The 18,693-nt window shown below is 51.8% G+C and overlaps 1 protein-coding gene across 6 annotated transcripts in view; it reads left to right on the forward strand.

Annotated features, from left to right (window-relative positions):
- Positions 1-18,693, forward strand: part of PNPLA7 (patatin like phospholipase domain containing 7) — a 64,745-nt gene that overhangs the window by 25,705 nt on the left and 20,347 nt on the right. For 5 of the 6 annotated variants that reach the window (XR_008665140.1, XM_055330808.1, XM_055330793.1 and 2 more), the window contains 7 exons: positions 6,207-6,284; positions 6,764-6,969; positions 8,535-8,666; positions 9,464-9,587; positions 10,149-10,262; positions 13,679-13,748; positions 17,316-17,465. Coding sequence is in view for 5 of the 6 variants with exons in the window: in XM_055330808.1 (XP_055186783.1) it covers positions 6,207-6,284; positions 6,764-6,969; positions 8,535-8,666; positions 9,464-9,587; positions 10,149-10,262; positions 13,679-13,748; positions 17,316-17,465 (874 nt within the window). In the remaining variant the exon portion in view is untranslated. The remainder of the gene's footprint in view (positions 1-6,206; positions 6,285-6,763; positions 6,970-8,534; positions 8,667-9,463; positions 9,588-10,148; positions 10,263-13,678; positions 13,749-17,315; positions 17,466-18,693) is intronic. The other variant, XM_055330814.1, reaches the window with a different exon arrangement.

Genomic DNA, 18,693 nt, shown 5'->3' on the forward strand with positions numbered 1-18,693 from the left:
ATTCATTTATTTATTTGTTTATTTATTTTTAAGATTTTGTTTATTTATCCACGAGAGACAGAGAGAGTCAGAGACACAGGTAGAGGGAGAAGCAGGCTCCCTGCGGGGAGCCCGATGCAGGACTTGATCCCAGGACCCTGGGATCATGCCCTGAGCTGAAGGCAGACGCTCAACTGCTGAGCCACCCAGGTGCCCAGCCAGAATTTTTTTATTTTAATGAAGTCCAGCTTATAAATTCTTTCCTTTATAAGAGTGTGCCTTTGGTGTCATATCTAAAAGTCATTGCCAGGGCAGCCCAGGTGGCTCAGTGGTTTAGCGCCACCTTTGGCCCAGGTCGTGGTCCTGGAGACCTGGGATCGAGTCCCACGTCAGGCACCCTGCATGGAGCCTGCTTCTCCCTCTGCCTGTGTCTCTACCTCTGTGTGTGTGTGTGTGTGTGTGTGTGTGTGTGTGTGTCTCATGAATAAATAAATGACATTTTTAAAAAATGCTTTAAAAAAATAAATAAAAGTCATTACCCAACTCAAGATCATGTACATTTTCTCCTGCATTATCTTCTAGGAGTTTTATTTTGCATTTAGGGCTGTAATCCATTTGGGGTTCCTTTTTTTGAGGGCATAAAGTCTGTGTCTAGATCCATTTTTTGCATGTAGATGTCCAGTCGTTCTCATACCATTTGTTGAAAAGGCTTTCTTTTCTTCATTTTATTGCCTTTGCTCCTGTGTCAAAGTTCAGTTTACTCCTGTGTCAAAGATCAGTTTACTCCTGTGTCAAAGATCAGTAATGTCTTTGTCTGGTTTTGGTATTAGGGAAATGCTGGCCTCATAGAATGAGCTGAGAAGAATTGCTTCTATTTTCTGGAAGACCGTAGAAAAAAATTTTAAATATTTATTTACTTGAGAAAAAGAGAGATGAGAGAGCACAAACGGGGGGAAGAGGGAGAAGCAGGTTCCCCACTGAGCAGGGAGCCCCAGTAGGGCTAAATCCTAGGACCCTGAGGTCGTGACCTGAGCCAAAGGCAGACTCTGAACCAGCTGAGTCACCCAGGCGCCCCTATAAAGAATTGATAAAATTTCTTCCTTAAATATCTGGTAGAATCTACTGGTAAACCAGCCCATCTGGGCCTGGTACTTTCTGTTTTGGAAGGTTATCAATTGCTGATTAAATATCTTAATAGATATAGGCTTATTCAGTTAGTCTCTTTTCTTGCATGAATTTTGGTGGATTGTGTCTTTCAAGGAATGGGCTCATTTCATCTAGGTTACCCAATTGTTGAACATAGAGTTGTTCGTAGTATTCCTTTATTATCCTTTTACTTTACTGGACGTCTGTAGTGTTTCATTTCTGATATTAATAATTTGTATTCTCTTTCTCTTAGTGTGGCTAGGGGCTTATTGATTTTTTATAGATATTTTCAATGGACTGGCTTTTGGTTTTGTTGATTTTCCCTATTGATTTCCTATTTTCAACTTCATTGATTTCTGCTCTAATTTTTACTGTTTCTTTTCTTCTGCCAACTTGCAATTTGCTTTTCTCCCCTAATTTTATAATGTGGAAACTTAAATTACTGGTATTGGTTTTGGATCTTCTTTTCTAGTCTGTGCAATCAGCACTATCAGTTTCCCCCTATGTGCTGCTTTTGTTGGATTCCACAAATTTTGAGTTGTGTTTTCATTTTCTCTTAGTTCAAAAAAAATGTTTTAATTTCTCTTGAGTTTTCTTCTTTGACTTACATGTTGTTTAGAAGTGTGTTTATGGGCCACCTGGGTGGCTCAGTAGGTTGAGTATCTGACACTTGGTTTAGGGTCAGGTCATGATCTCAGGGTTGTGGGATGCAGTGATGTCGGGCACCTTGCTCAGCAGGGAGCCTGCTTCTTTCCCTCTGCTTCCCCCCAAAATAAATAAATGAACATCTTTTTAAAAAGTGTGTTGTTTAGGGGTGCCTGGGTGGCTCAGTGGGTTGAGCATCCAGTTCTTGATCCTCAGAATTGTAAGTTCGAGCACCACATTGGGTGTAGAGATTACTTTTCAAAAAAATCTAAAAAAATGAAGAAGTATGTTTAATTTCCAAGTATTTTTGGATCTTCCAGTTATCTTTCTGTTAAGATTTCTAGTTTCATTCCGCTGTGCTCTGAGAGCAGACATTGTATGATTTGTATTTTCTTAAATTTTTGAAGACAGGGTTTCTGACCTAGTATAAGGCTATGTAGGTGAATGTTCTGTGGGAAAACTGCTCTTTTGTATGAAGTAACTCATAGATATGAATTATGCCCTGTTGTTGGGGGTTCTGTCGAGATCAGTGGTGTCCTTACGGATGTTCTGCTGCTGGGTCTGTGTGTTTCTGACACAGAGGAGTAAAGTCTTCAGCTGTCATACTGACTCCATCTGTGTGTCCTGCAGTTCTGTCTGTCTGTCTCCTGCAGGTTAATGCTCTGTTTCAGGCATGCACACGTTGTGTACTAGGTTGTGACATCATCGAGAACTGACCCTTTATCACCGGGTGATGCCTGTCATCCCTGCTAATCTTCCTTATCTGGAGTCTGCTTCATCTGAAATCAATATAGCTGCCCTGGCTTAGTATGATTAGTAATAACAGTCTTTCTCTGTGCATCATCTTTCAGTCTATGTGTGTCTTCACATCTAAGGTAGGTTTCTTGGAGACAACATGTAGTTGTAGTCTGACAATCTTTGCCTTTTAATTGGTGCATTCAGACGATTGATGTTTAGGTGATTATTGATATAGTTGGGTCACTATCTACCACACTGGTTATAGTTTTCTGTTTGTTGCCCTTGTTTTTTATTATTTTTGTCTACCATTCTTTTTCTGGTTTCTGTGAGTTTATTTATTTATTTTTTTAATTATTTTTTAATTTTTATTTATTTATGATAGTCACAGAGAGAGAGAGAGAGGCAGAGACACAGGCAGAGGGAGAAGCAGGCTCCATGCACCGGGAGCCCGATGTGGGATTCGATCCCAGGTCTCCGGGATCGCGCCCTGGGCCAAAGGCAGGCGCCAAACTGCTGTGCCACCCAGGTATCCCTGGTTTCTGTGATTTTAATTGGGCATTTTACATGATATGTTTTTTTCTCCTTTTTCAGCTTGCCTGTTATATAGTTCTTTTTTCCTTTTTGTCTCAAATTTGCAAGATACACTTATACCTAACCCTAGTCCACTTTCTTTTTTTAAAAAAATTTTTTTTAATTTTTATTTATTTATGATAGTCACACACAGAGAGAGAGAGAGGCAGAGACACAGGCAGAGGGAGAAGCAGGCTCCATGCACCGGGAGCCCGACGTGGGATTCGATCCCGGGTCTCCAGGATCACGCCCTGGGCCAAAGGCAGGCGCCAAACCGCTGCGCCACCCAGGGATCCCCCTAGTCCACTTTCAAATTATACTGACATGATAATAAATACATGTATTGGTCTCTGCCCATGGCTCCTGATACAGCTCCTGACATGACTCTGGATGGGGCTGGTCATCAGAACAACAAGGCCACAGCCAGAAGCTTGGCACTTTCAGCCCTGCCCCCGTCCTTCAGAGAGGGGAGAGGGGCTGCAGACTAAGCTAATCATCCATCACACCTACGTGATGACACTGCCACAGAAGTCCCTCAAGTGTGGGCTTTGGAGAACTTCCAGGTGGAAGAATACACCCACGTGGGGTGGGTGGTGCACCCAGAGAGGGTTCAGGAGCTCCCCTGCCTCACCCCCGTGCCCTGCCCTCAGCAACACTACCACTGGGATGTTCCTGACTCATACCCTTTATGACAAACCCACGACAACACATATATGTTTCCCTGAGTCCTGTGAACTTGAAGCAGGGGCTGTGAGAACCTCCAGTTTACAACCAGGTGGTCAAATGCACACCCTGGGACCCTCTAGGTAGGGCTGGCGTCTGAGGTGGGGGCAGGCCAGTGGGACGAGCCCCTAACCTGTGAGGTTGGAACTGAGCTGACTTGCAGGTGGCCCAGCAGGTGTTGCAGAGAGACAGCTGGAGACCTGCCCGGCTGCACCCACAGCGTGGAGTCAGACCTGTTTAGTTTGTATGGAAACAGGGAGCTTTTCTTTGAAGCCTTGTGCTGCTTCCTGGAGCATGAGAACTTGGAACCACATAATCCTGACCTACCACCCTTTAGGTCGCCATAGCCTACACAACCAAGTATATAGCATTGCTGCGCCACCACATCAAAGATTAACTAAGAGTCAGAAGGGGGCGGGGGCCTGGCTCCATCGGGAACATTCGCCTCTGGATCTCACGGCTGTGAGTTCAAGCCTCACACTGAGTGTAGACATTGCTTAAAAGAAAATCTTATGAAGAAGAAGGAGGAGGAGGAGGAGGGGGAGGAGGAGGAGGAGGAAGAAGGAAGAAGAAGAAAGAAGAAAGAAGAAGAAGAAGAAGAAGAAGAAGAAGAAGAAGAAGAAGAAGAAAAGTGTTTATTTTTTTATTTGGCCTTCACTGAGTTCTCCTCCTGTGCTCTCCTTCCCCTCGGCTCTGACCTTCACCACTTTCCTTCTGTCTGAGGAACTTTGAACATCTTACAATGCAGGTTTGTTGAGCAGGGTCCCCAGTTCTCATGTCAGCATCTTTATTGCTCCCTCACATTTAAAGGATAATTTCACTGGGTACAGAATTCTAGGTTGGTGTGTTTTTCTCTCTCAAAATTTTAAATATCGGGTTTACTCTTTCCGTGCTCATGTGTCCTCTGAGGAGTCACTTATCACTGTTATCTTTGTTCCTCGTTAGATCAGGTGTTTCTTCCCTCTGGCTTCTTTCTGAATCTTCATCTTTGATTATCTGTAGTGTGAAGATGGTGTATATGCTAGGGTGTTTGGCGTTTGTCCTGTGGGGTTCATTTGTCCTGCAGTCCTTGGGCATCCTGGTCCGTGGTTGTCAGTTTCGTTTGCTTGCTTGCTTTTCAGTTTCAGGGTGTCCTCAGGTGTTGAGACTCTGCTCAGCAAGTCCCGCCTGCTAAGGAGCTCATCAATGGCCTCGTTTCTGCCGCTCTGCTCTTGCCTCTGGTTCTCAGGATTTCCACATCCCTGCTCACACTGCCCATGTGTTCTCGTGTGCTGTCTCCTGTATCTGTAGGGCTCCCAGCCTCTGTGAACCACGGTTATTTAAAATTCTGGTCTGAGCATTCCCACACCCCACCAGGTCCAAGTCTGGTTCTGATGCTGCTCTGTCTCCTCAATGTTTGTGTTTTGCCTTGCTATGTACCTTGTGGCGGTTTCTCGATGGCTGGACATGACATCCCACATCAAAGGAACTGCAGTCTCCCTCTGCTTCCCTAGCATGACCTAGGCAGGGGACAGCTGGGGTTGGGCCCAGTGCCTTCTCAGCCCCACAGAAGCTTAGCTTCTCAGCCCGCTAACTGGGGCCAGATAGAAGGGGAGCTGAGAGGCCTACCCCAGCCAAGCAGGGGTTTGGGACCTGGAGTCCAACCTGTGACTTCCTGCCTGGCTGCAGAGGGTACGACAGCCTCCCAGGCCTGCTTTCCAGGCCTCTGTGGAAGCACAGGATGAGTGAGACCTGCTACAAGGCCCTTGAGCTCCTCTGCTCAGGCTCTCAGGGCTCTGGGCTGGAGCAGAAGAGAAGGGGCATCTTCCTTGCTCAGGAGGTCACTGTACCCTGACTCCACACCCAGCACTTGGCTCATTTCTGCCAACTGACCTTATAACAACCCTGGGTATTTTGAAAAGGTTCATGGTTTTGAATTGATGCTTTTAATAACATTTGTTATATTAAAGTTGTAATTAATGTAAAAAAGAGAAGGCACTGCAGTCAGCAGATGTCGAGTGATGTAGCGCGAGACTTGGGGAGCCATCGGTCTGTGTCCAGCAAGGGCCATGCATCTGGATCATGCTCCTGTCACCCCGACTCCCCTCCCCTGGTTAGCAGGGCCCTGAAGAACCCCAGCAGTCGAGGCTCTGCTGGAACAGTTTCCCCTGATGGCAGGCTTTCTCTCCCAGTGCCAGAGACCCAAGAGCATTTTCCTCTGCTCTTTCCTGTGAGAACCAACTTTACAACCAACTGGATGTAAAGCTCACAAGACTGTGGGGCCTCGTGACTGGGTGTCTTGTGCCTACAGCACCGGTGTTGGCTGTGCAGGGGTCCGCCTTGGCAGTGGTTCTCCAAGGGCGTCCGTGTTCCTTGTGAGGACCAGGGCCGCCTCCTTGTGTTGATCCCTGCATTCCTGTTTTTAGGACCCCTCGCTCTTGGATGGCCGGGTGACACTTCTCCATGTGCCGGGGGGAACAGTGGTGTCGAGGCAGGGAGACCAGGTAAGCAAAAGGCCATGGTCGGAGGGAGCAGTGACCAGGGCTGCTCAGAGCTCTAGCCAGTGCCAGGTGGGGTGCCAAGGAGGCGGCCTCCCTGTGGCCCAGCCTGGGCACAGGCCCCCTGATGTGCGGGCTGTGGGCCGCCTTCAAGGGACAGGCTGCATTTTCCTTCCTCTGTGAATGTGGAGCCAGTAACCTGTTCATGTGGGACATTATGTACGGAGGTGCTGGGGGAGGGATGGGCCTCTGCCACTGAAGAATCAACCTCCTGTAATTGGTCATCAAACAATAAGACCGTGGACGCTGCTGACACTTTCCAGGGGACACTGTGTCTGGATCAGTGCTGTGAGGGAGAGCAGGCACAGGAGAGGTGTGGGGCTCCTGGAGCCCCCACGGACTGCAGTGCTGACCTCCTGGGTGCTGTGTGCTGCGAGCTGCATGCCAGGTCGGGGGTCTCCAGCCCACACCCCTTGTCTGGTCAGGACGTGAACATACTCTTCATGGTTTCGGGGCTGCTGCACGTGTACCAGCGGAAGATTGACAGCGAGGAGGACACCTGTTTGTTTGTGGTGCGCCCCGGGGAGATAGTGGGCCAGCTGGCCGTGCTCACAGGAGAGCCCCTCATCTTCACCATCAAGGCCAACAGGGACTGCAGCTTCCTCTCCATCTCCAAGGCACACTTCTATGAGTAAGTCTCTGCTGGGCCCCAACCTGCCGTGAGGTCAGGCCAGCTTGGGGACCCCCGTGCAGCTGGTGGCAGCTATGGGACCCCCATTGGGCCCCTCAGGGTCCGGCCTTAGGCCCTACTCACACATGACATGGAAGTCCCAGAGAGAAGGGTGATGGAGCAGGAAGGGGGTGTCACGCTGCGGGGTGGCCCCCATGCCTGCCACCTCTGGACACCAGGAGGATGCTGGCTGCTCAGGAAGACACTCAGGCCTCCCTGTACCTGAGCCCCATCCAGTTTGTCCAGGCCCAGATAGTCTTGAGCCCACTGAGGGAGGCTAGGCCTTGTGTGCTGCCTGACTACCCTGCGTGCATCTTCATGTGTTTGCGTGTGTCTCTGTGTGTGCATGACACTCAGGCCTCCCTTCTCCTCAGCCCCATCCAGTTTGTCCAGGCCCAGATAGTCTTGAGCCCACTGAGGGAGGCTAGGCCTTGTGTGCTGCCTGACTACCCTGCGTGCATCTTCATGTGTTTGCGTGTGTCTCTGTGTGTGCATGTCAGTGTGTGTGTGTGTTTGCATGCATCTGCATGTGTTCACGTGTGTTGGTGTGTGTGTGCATGTGTCTGCATCTGTTCACATGTGTCTGCATGTGTTCCCATGTGTCTTCATGTGTTTGCACGCGTCTGCATGTGTTTCCAGGCATCTGCGTGGGTTCACAACCTAAGCCCCCTGGTGCAGGCAGCTCCTGCCCTACAGAGGTTGTCCGACTGCTGTCCTAAACAGTTTCACCCAATCCTGGGCCTTTATGTACCAAATTCACATCTCCCCCCAAACGTCACTCCTGGGGTCAGGCTTGTGTGTCAGCCGCTGTCCTGATGTCCCCTGGGGTGCAGGGGTTTCCTCATTCTGTCCAAAACTGAGCTGCATGCCCCCCCACACACACTTTGCTCCCACTCTGACTTTTGTCTTTGTGACTGCTGACTCTTGTGTGCCCATTACTCTAGCTGCATCCCAGAGTGGCCCCCGTGTAGCTGCAGCCCTTGCGCCGACCACCTCCCTGCTTCTGCCCTCACCCCTAGCAGCCTGTTCACATACGGCGACCAGGGAGCCAGAGCCCACCAGTGACCCTGTCATTCCCAGGATTGACCCAGTCCCTTTCTCAGCCCAAGGCCCCGTGTGGTCGCTGCCCCTGACTTTGGCCCCACCTCCACTCTGGTGCCCCCACTCAGCCCTTCCCCACCTGCTCTGGACTTGATGGTGCATCATGGGGACAGGGTCTCTGCATCCCACTGCCAGGGTCAAGCCCTCCTGTGAGACCTGTGCTCTGGCAGGAGGCTCCTGGGCTCTCCCAGAGCTGCTGGCCCCTGGGCATCATGGGCTATGATGGAGCAGTGGCTGAGAGGGCACCGAGCTCTGTCCCGCCCTGGGCCTGTGTCTGTCACTTGCTACATGGCATCACCATTTGATAAATGGGGCTCTTGGTCCTGCCAACTCTCAAGTGCTGTGGCGTGGAGGGAAGGGTCAGAACTGGTGGGATTGGCTGGAGGTCGTGGTGGGCCAGGACTAACTCGGGGCTGGCTCCACAGAATCATGCGAAAGCAGCCGACTGTCGTTCTGGGCGTTGCACACACTGTGGTGAAGCGAGTGTCGTCCTTTGTGCGGCAGATCGACTTCGCACTAGATTGGATGGAGGTGGAGGCCGGGCGCGCAGTGTACAGGTGGGGCCCTCAGGTGTGCTGGTCCCTGGGAAGAGGGGAGAAGACAGTGCAGCTCAGCCCCCTGAGGTCACCACTCCATGTGCTCCGTGGCCCTCCTCCCGCCTGTGTGAGAGTGCACACCCTCAGACATGCTTTTTCATGGGCACGTTTCCCTGTCATTCTGTGCAAATCCACACTGTGTTCTGAGATGGCCCAGTGGAAGTGATGCTAATATGGCATTTATGAAGGTGGTCACATGCCGAATGTCCCATGTGACCTTGTCTGGGCACCCTTAGCTCCATGTCACAGCAGCGCCTGCACCCAGGGTCACACAGACATGGTCATAACTGCCAATTTACATGCCATTGAAAATTAAAACTAAGAACATTTTATTTTTTTATTTTTAAAACATTTTATTTATTTATTTGAGACAGAAAGTGAGAGACAGAGCATGAGCAGGGGGTATGGGAGCAGAGGGAAGAGGGAGACACTGACTCCCTGCTAAGCAGGGAGCCTGATGTGGGGCTCGATCCCAGGACCCCGAGATCATGACCTGAGCTCAAGGCAGACACTTGACTGAACCACCAGGTGCCCCCAAAACTAAGGACATTTAAAATATTTAATGATTTACTTAAAAATCACAATAAGCCTTTTACATATTAGCATATATATTTTTTAATGGAAAGTAACTGTATTTTCCAAAACAAAAATAGAGTGAGAAGATTGGGTTTTTTCGTTTTTTTCCCACCTCAGATGGTGGTGGGTTTCCTGTCCTGGGCCCTCGGCTCCCAACAGCCTCTGTCCCTCTGTCCCTGCAGGCAGGGGGACAAGTCAGACTGCACCTACATCGTCCTTAGTGGCCGGCTACGCTCTGTCATCCGGAAGGACGATGGCAAAAAGCGTTTGGCTGGGGAGTATGGCCGTGGAGACCTCATTGGTGTGGTAGGGCCGAGGTCCCTCTTCCCCGTGCCCTGCACTGGGGTGACTGCCAGCCCATTACCTGGATGTGGGGAGGGAGCCCGGGACATGACCTGAGGAAGGCTCTTTCCCCTCATCTGAGGCACTCCTTTCCTGGGGGGGCTGACTTGCTTGCTCTCTGCCCAAGATGCAGCCCTGGGGTGGAGCTGACACTGGGGAAGGTCTGCAGGGACAGTAGCTGGCTGGGCACCTGGAACAGCACCTTCACTGCTGCCAGGAGAACATGCCCCCTGGTTGAGGGATGGCGGCGGACAGGCCTCTGCTTGGTGTCTGCCGGCCTGGCCTGTCTGGCTGGCTCCAGTGCTGCAGTCATTGTGCCCCCTTACAAGCTCCCACAGATGCTTCTCCAGCAGCGCAGGGCTGGCTGCTCCAGTGCCTTTCCCTCCCATTCCCACCTGTACACTGTGGCCAGAAGGGTTGCTGTGGGCTTTGCCTTCTGGCTGGGTCCAGAGTGCAGCCAGCCCGGCCTGCAGGACTGGAGCGTGTGAGCCGCATGGCAGTGCTTCCCCAGCTGCTCTTCCTCAGGTGGAGACGCTCACCCACCAGGCCAGGGCAACCACAGTGCATGCTGTTCGGGACTCCGAGCTGGCCAAGCTTCCGGCAGGAGCCCTGACATCCATTAAACGCAGGTACCCACAGGTAAGCGCTCCTGTTGCATACTGCCTAGGGAAGCAGGACATCCAGACCATGACCTGGGAATTATTGGGCCCTGGGCTGCATCCTTGTCAGTACCAGAGTGAGGGACACACTGAGGTGACCTACAGCAGGCATGTTGCATGTTTTATTTTATTTTATTTTACTTAATTTTTTAAAAAGATTTTATTTATTTATTTGTGTGAGAGAGAGAGAGAGAGAGAGAGAGGCAGAGACACAGGTAGAGGGAGAAGCAGGCTCCCTGTGGGGAGCCCGATATGAGACTCGATCCCAGGATCCCAGGATCACTACCTGCGCCAAAGGCAGATGCCCAACCACTGAGCCACCCACCCAAGGCTGCACGTTTTAAAGGAAGTGTCAGCGTGGACCAGCACATGGGGGTAGGGCCTTGGGGCAGGTGCCTTGGGCAGTGCCAGGAGGTAGGAGGGAGAGAAAAGGACCCAGCAAGTGAAGCCCTCCTGGCCCATCCCAAGTAAGGAGCCAGCAGGGGCCTCTTGCTCTGCATCTTGGGGAAGGTGAACTGCGCATTTAGAGAAGGATCTTGGGCCAGTGGCCATCGGTCCAGCAGAAAATGAGGGGAGTCTGTTTTACTTCTGGGGCCGTTAGCTGGCTGGTTGTCTGGCATTTGCCTCCCTGCTTTGAGGTAGTAGGTGTGCAGCCGAGGAAACAGGAGAACCTCTGAGCTCAGGGTTGGGAGAAGGATCAGCTGCAGGGCCACCTGAGAGAAGAGACAGCCTGTTCTTTCCTCAGTGGCACCATGTGCACCTGTCCTGCTGACCTCTCTGCTTTAGAACACATAGAAAATCCCCCAGTTCATTTTATGAAATTCTAATTTGACTTTAATACAAAAACTTGACAAGGACAGAAAAAACAATATTCTCTTAGTGCTGTAGCTGCAAATACTCTACATGTCAGTAAATCAACTATGAAAACTATGTATTTGATTAGTCTGTTTAAGGAATTTCAACCCAGTGCTGGCAAATTATTAAACCACAATTAATTGTGGAGACCCTAGTGAATGGCAGGATGGTCATGGTGGTGGCTGGGGCCGGATGTGTGCCAGGAGCTCTGGGTTCACTGGGAGCGAGGGCGAGCCAGGCCCCTTCCTTTTCTGCAGGGCTTCTCCCTGGTGGACCCATAAACAGACTCTCTATTCACACCCACTCCCTGGGGTCCACAGACGTTCCCCATCTGCATTCCCAGGAGCCTGCGGCCTGTCCTGCTGCTTCTCCATCACACACTGGCTGCTGCCGGGCTGACCACCACCCAAAGCAGTGGCCGTGAGCTCAGAGCAGCCAGGCTGCATGTGCCCTCCAGCACAGGGGGCCCCACAAGGGACTGCTGCCAGCCAGTATCCCCATCCCAACCACTCTTCATTCTGTCTGTTCTTGGATTTCATGTAAATGAAATAATGTGGACACAGTATTTTCTGTCTGGTTTCTGTTGCCTGTCGTGATATCTGAGGTCTGTGTCTCATTGGCATGTTCTTTTTACTGCGAAGTAGTATCCAGTGTGCTCCACCCTGCTCACCTGTCCTCCTGACCATGGATATTCGGTGGTTCCCAGTGTGAGGCCGTCATGAAGAGGCTGCTAGCAAAGTTTTTATGGAACTTTTTTTTCTTTTAAGATTCTGTTTATTTATTCATGAGAGACACAAAGAGAGGCAGAAACACAGGCAGAGAGAGAAGCAGGCCCCATGCAGGGAGCCCGATGTGGGACTCGATCCCAGGTCTCCAGGATCACGCCCCAGGCTGAAGGCGGCACTAAGCTGCTGAGCCACCGGGGCTGCGCTTTATGGAACATTTTTCATTTCTCTTCAGAGCTACCTGAGAGTGGCATTGCTGGGCCAGAGGGCAGACGTGTGTTAAACTTTCTCAGAGACTGCCAACAGGTCCCCCATGTGGCTGTGCAGCTTTATGGCCGGCACGTGTGTGGCTGCGCTCCTATGGTGCTAAGTGGTTCTTGTGGGAAGACATCCCCTGATGACTAGACATGTTAAGGACCTTTCCATGTGTTCATGGGCTTGTTTTGAACCTCTTTCGCTTGATGTAGAATTATTTTTTATATTTTTAAATTAGCTTTAATGAGAATGACTGTGAATTTGTAATTGTGACAGTTATATCATGAGTGTGTTTTTAAAGGCTCTTGTCTTTTAGAGATACAGATTCAAATATCAATGGATAAAATACCATGTTTGGGATTGGCTTCAGACATTTTCAGGTGTGCATGTGAAATAAGGGATTGCAGCAGGTGAAGGGAGGGTGGGGTCACCTATTGTGTACCGTAAACTTTTCCGTAGTAACGTGTGTTGTTTTTGTTAGCTCCAGTGAACAGTTTGATGCTGCATTAGTTGTATACAAACCAGACTACTTTGTAGCTTCTGGTTGGACCACTGTTCAAATCGTTCTTTTGTCTCACATCCTAAAATGGGGACGGTTTCCTCGGCCTCTTGCATGGATCTTTGACTCCAACTGAGTCAGTTTGCAGGAGCCACTGGTTCCCGGAGCCTCAGGTCTGAGCCCCACAGCCCATGGCTGTTGACAGGTGGGCAGCTAGCCCGAGAGGAGGAGAAGCAGCATCAAATTTATCTGCTTTCTGGTTGTTTCCCTGAAGCTGACTCCAGCTTCTCTTTTCATATGGAGCCCTGGACTGCCAGCACTGGGCTTTTGGTGCAGGGGTACATCTCCTGTCACCTGTGGACCTGAGCAACCAAAAAAATTAACTCACTTTATTTTTATACAAAGGTATTTAAAAGTAAATTACAGGGGCTTCTAGGAGCTCCATCAATGAAACATCTGCCTTCAGCTCAGGTCATGGTCCCGGGGTCCGGGGACTGAGCCCCACGTCGGGCTCCCTGCTCAGCAGGGAGTCTGCCCCTCCCTCTGCCTCTGCCTCCTGCCCCATGTGACCCACTCTCTCTCTCCAATAAATAAATAAATTCTTTAAAAAAATAAAAGTAAATGACATATCTTGGCATAATTTGTCTAAGACTCTAAAATGTAGTAGTGGTGCAACTGTGTACTACTTCCTAGATGTGTGACACCCAGCCTGGGTCCTGCCCAGGCCAGGCCCCCAGGAGCACACGGCGAGCCCTTTTTCTCTGTGGAAGCCCTTTCCAGCCTGCCTGTGGGGTGGTCGTGGCTTCCCCTGCTGCTCCTCTGCCCTGGAGGACCAAGGAGACTCTGGCCCGGGCACAGGTCACTAGACGTGTGCCCCCCACACCTGCTGGCCCCAGCGGGCTCTCTGGGGGGCAGCCTCTCATCCCACAGCATTGGCTCCCACCTCCTGGTGACAAGCCAGCCAACGGCACCACTGCCCTCAGCCCAGACATGCTGGTTTTGAAAACGTGGATCCAAGGTGCTTCTTGGTTTAAATGTGTGGCCTCCTTCCTTTCTCTGCAGGTTGTGACTCGGCTGATTCATCTCTTGGGTGAGAAGATTCTGGGCAGCCTCCAGCAGGGTAGTGGCACAGGTGTGTTCTAGGGAACCTTGCCCCATGGCCTGGCCGTGGCTGCACAGAGGGGCATGGGTGTGCTGAGGTGGGAGGGAAGGAGAGCCAGATCCTGGGACTCAGTTTTTGTGTTCTCTTCTGGCTCCAATTCTGAGCAAGTGCTTTGTTAAGTCCTCACTCCCCACCCCTCGCCCCCCCCCCCCCCCGCCATCCTGGTGAATAGCGGCTGGAACTGCCTGCTCCTGCCTTGGCCTATGGCCTCCTCTGCCAGGGCCCCTGTCAGAGCCCTGCAGCCCCCTGGTCACCCCGGTGCCCTCTGTCCCTCCCTGCAGCCCCCCTGGCCATCCAGTGTCCTCCGCCCCCCCCCCAGCAGCCCCCTGCCACCCTAGTGCCCTCTGCCCATCCCAGCAGTCCCCTGGCCATCCTGGTGCCCTCTGCCCCTCCTTGTAGCCTCATGGCCATCCTGGTGTCCTCCATCCCTCCATTCCCCTTCTGCATGTCTTTCAATCCCCCTACTCATCCTACGACTCCCTAGTTAGCTGGTATGTAGTCTGTGCCCGGCCAGCTCGGGCACCACGGAAGGGCAGCACCATGTCTCCCCACAGTGACCTGGGCGACTGTGTCTTGTGGAAGGGATGGGGGACCTGCATGCCCGGCAGAGGCAGCAGAGCGTGGCAGTGCCCCCCGACTCTGGCACAGCTCATGTCTCTGCGTCTGCAAAGACCCTACTTCCTGATGAGGTCACACTCGGGTCTGGGGTAGATACGGGAGGCACAACCCAACACGTGGTGTCTCCTTTTTCTTTTCACCTCCGACCACCTGTGTGGTCATGTTAGAAGCAGGTTTCTTGTGGAAAGCATATAGTTGGGCCCTGTTTTTGTCATCCCACCTGAGAACTTGTTTTGTTTTTTGTTTTGTTTTTTTAAGATTTTATTTGAGACAGAGAGTAAAGGGCAGGGAGGGGCAGGGGGAGAAGCAGGGTCAGTCCTGGGACCCCAGGATCATGACCCTAAGATCATGATGACCTGAACTGAAAGTAGACACTTCACTGATGGAGCCACCCAGGCACCCCTCATTTTTCTTTTTTGAGGTTTCTGTTCTTATTTATCACTCGTGGTTCTGGGGTCCATTCTCATAGGGTGCTTGGAAGTACCTGCTGTAGGATTGGGTCTCCTGGAGCTTTGGGGGGAGTGGCAGCCTCAGCACCGCTCCTGCCTTGGCCTGGCCCCCCGTAGCTGTGCTTGCATTCAGTGCACCCCTCACGCAGCCTGTAACCTCCGTGTCCAGCCACCAAAGTGCTGTGGCAGCTCGAGCGGAGAATTGTCTAGAATATCTACCACTCTGCCATGCCCATTCTGGCAGCCCTTTCTGTCCCAAGAAGTGCCTCCCGCACAGACCTTCTGGGGAGGTCTGCCGGCTGCAAACACCTGAATCCCCATCACCAAGCCTGTCTGCGGGGCCCATCCTGCGTCATGGTCCCACGTCTGTTCCATCTTTCTCTCTGGCTGCGTCCAAGACATTGTCTGTGTCCTTGGTTATAAGAGACTAAATGCTCCTGAATCTGTAGGTTTGTATCTTTTACCAAACTTGAGAGGTTTTCAGTGTTCACTTCTTTAGATATGCTCTCAGCTCTGTCCTCTCGCCTCTTTGGAAAGGCAGTGACACAAACGCTAGGCTCCCGTTCTCATCCCCAGGCCTTGTGGGCCCTGCAGGCTTCCCTCCATCCTGCATACAGCTGAACTGAACTGTTCAGTTTCCTGGTGATCCATCTTCAAGGTCTGTTGCTGCATTTGTGCTGCTCGTTCTGCAGCTTATGATCACTGCTTTACCTTGTTGAGGAATTCCAGACTCTATGACATGCTCTCATTTTGTCCATCGTGGAGCTTTGGAGCTTTTCCTGGCTTTGGGTCCTACTGGTAACTTTGCATTATGTCCTGGGTTTCAGGCATGATATCATGAGGCTCCGGTTCTCTATGAAATCTTCTGCTTTAGCAGAGTGGGTATGCCCATATTCACGGAGCACGTCCTGTCTCTTACTGCACTTGAATGGGGTTCAATTCTGGAGGCCTTTGTGGGATTGCTTTGGTCTGCCCTGTGGTGCACGCCCTGGAGTTGGGATGGAGGCTGTTCTCAGAGCCTCCACTGTGCGACTCTGGTTTCATATGTGGGATACCCGGAAATGAGCCCAGGACTTCACTGTGTCCATCCCCCTTCTCACCGCAATCACCCCACTCTGTAGTTGTGCTGCCCCTACTTGGGCAAGGCGTGGGGAGTGGGGGCTCTACTCCACCATGTCTGCAGCCCCTGGACGATATCCCTGGAGGGCCAACCCTGCTTTGCTTCACTGGGGACGGAAGGGTGCATGGCTGCATTGCTGGTGGTTCCCAGGGGTCGAAGCCTACCTGTCTGCCCTCCTCTCTGTGCCCTTCTGAGTCCCTTGTAACTGTCGGCAGCAGTTAGGTGCCATGTATCTGCTCCATCTCCCCTGGGCAGCACCAGAACCGCCCGGTGCCTCTGGGGAAGCTAGGAGACAGCCTTGCAGGGCTAGCAAGAGGTGGGAGAGTGCTGACCTCAGTTGCTAGAAAGGACAGAAGAGGAGCTGCAGGAAAACCGGTGCCGAGGGGCTCCTGTGCTGGGCTGTGTGCTCCCACTGCCCGGCATCTGGCCTTCCCTTCCCCTGCCCCAGTCTGGCTCTGCGCTGCCTCCTCTCCCTGCTGTCCTACATCCCCTCTGGTTCCTGGGTCAGGCCATGCAGGGACCCACACTCCACTGCTCAGGAACTGCCTCTCCTCACCCAGGATGAACTGAGCAGAGTCAGGCACGGACCCTGTCCAGGAGGAGCTGGGCCCTGGGGTGGCTGGTGCCTGGGCCCAGCATGCACATCAGAGGTTGGGAGGGTCTGCATGGAGCTTGGGGTGTGGCAGCCACAGGCTAGGAGCCAGGAAGGCAGCCCTGGGCATGTCCAGGCTGCGGGAGACCAGAGACTGCCTAGGACACCTGTGAAAACAGGAGGTGCTGCTAGCCAAGGAACAGCTGCTGTTGGAAATAAACTCCTAGAGACCTCGTACTGAGACCCAGTGGGTGGACATGCCTGCAGTCCCCTTCTCTGCTGCCACAGGGGCCCCAGGAGGCACTAGAGGACAGAAAACCCTGGTCTCAGTGACAGGAAGCTCTGTCTACACTGGCTTGCCACTCAGAGTTTAGGCTGCTGCCCATCCACAGGTCGCTCTCACTGCTTCTAGAGCACGTGGTGGAGACACAGTGGGAGGTAGGCCTCACCTGGTGGAACACTGGACTCTCAGGGGTTCCTCTGGGTCTCATTCTCTGCTCGGTATGCTCATCAGTCAGACTGAGGTCCTGGAGCACGTGAGACGGGAAGTGCTCAGAGTATGGCCTGGTGCTTCTGTGGGAGAGGTGGGGTGGCCAGGGGTGGGCACGGGAAGGCCAGGAGGCTGGGTCAGACCCCAGGGCCCCTTCCTCGCTCCCAGGCCCTCATGTCCTGGCCCCATCCAGACACAATCAGAGACGCAGAGACTGTTCAGTGCCAGCCCAGCCCCTCTGGCCGACATGCAACCCTGTGCTCTGCAGGTCACCAGTTCGGGCTGCACACCGCTGGCAGCAAGTGGGACACAGGGAACCCTGCCAGCAACCTCTCCACGGTAGCCATCATGCCCGTGTCGGAGGACGTGCCCCTCACTGCCTTTGCCCTGGAGCTCAAGCACGCCCTCAGTGCCATTGGTAAGTCCCGCCCAAGGCCACGGGGCCACTGGAGCCCTCCCCTCTTGCCTCGTGGTTAGTGTCACCTTCACGGCCAAGCCTCAGGGTGCTCTGGAGCTGGAGAGCATCCACTGGGTGTCTCCTCAGTTGTGATGGCAAACTTTGTGTTGCGGGAGCCTGGCTGTTTCTCCAAGACGCTTGGAAGCCTTCTACCCCGAGGGGCCCTGCAGTGGCTGCAGGAGCTGGCTGACCGCGTGAAAAATGCTCAGTTGGGCAGGGGGCTTGGGTAGTGTTTCCAAATTCCTGACAGCTGTTAAACTTTGGAATTCAGGAATAAGGAACTAAAGTTCCTGAGAACTCTTAGGAATTCCCCAAATCATAAAGTATTTTGTATTTATTTTTAAGATTTATTTATTTGAGAGAGTGTGTGCATGTGAGTGAGGAGGGCACAGAGGGAGGGAGAATCCCAAGCAGACTCCTGCTGAGCATGGAGCCTGACACAGGCTCAATCTCACCACCCCAAGATCACGACTTGAGCCGAAATCAAGAGTTCGGTGTTCCACTGACGGAGCCACTCAGGCATCCCAAAGTGTTCTGTATTCTTAACACTTTATTTATAAGTTTCTGTGTAACTGTGAGCGACCCTAATACCAACAGATCAATTTTCTGTGATGCAGTTATACTGAGAATTTCAGGGGTTGTCATTTTAAAAATGACACAATAATAAATATAGTGAGTGTCCTGGTAGTGCCATGAAACGGCGTCTGTGTGAAGAGGGTATGTTTTAACACCATGGGAAAATCCTTTCTGTCTGGTGTAGCATTTGACGATAGAAAGCACTAAATAAATACCAAATAAAATTGATTTATAAGAGTGGAAGATACTGTTATAAGCACTTAAAAGTTATTCTCAAAACAGAATTGTAGCACATGAGGCATTCACTGCCCTGTCAGTCTGGATCTTTGTCGGCAGCCTGTTCATCTCCCATTGGCCTTGCCTGCCCTATGCAGAGCACATGAAACATCTCCAGGTTGTACAGCACAGATGTGTTCTTTCATTTAAAAAAAAAAAAAAAAGCTTTATTTTGTGATAATTACAAATTCAGAATTACAAATTCTGAAGTTGCAGAAACAGTAAAGAGAGGATCACGCACCCTTCCCCTAGATTATGTAGCTGTAGCTCCCGTCGAGGTTGGACGAGAATGCTTGTGTGCCCCGTAGGCCTTTGACTCTAGTCTGGGTGTGCGCAT

Source organism: Nyctereutes procyonoides, unplaced genomic scaffold (assembly GCF_905146905.1).
Source record: "Nyctereutes procyonoides isolate TBG_1078 unplaced genomic scaffold, NYPRO_anot_genome, whole genome shotgun sequence".
Lineage (NCBI taxonomy): Eukaryota > Metazoa > Chordata > Mammalia > Carnivora > Canidae > Nyctereutes > Nyctereutes procyonoides.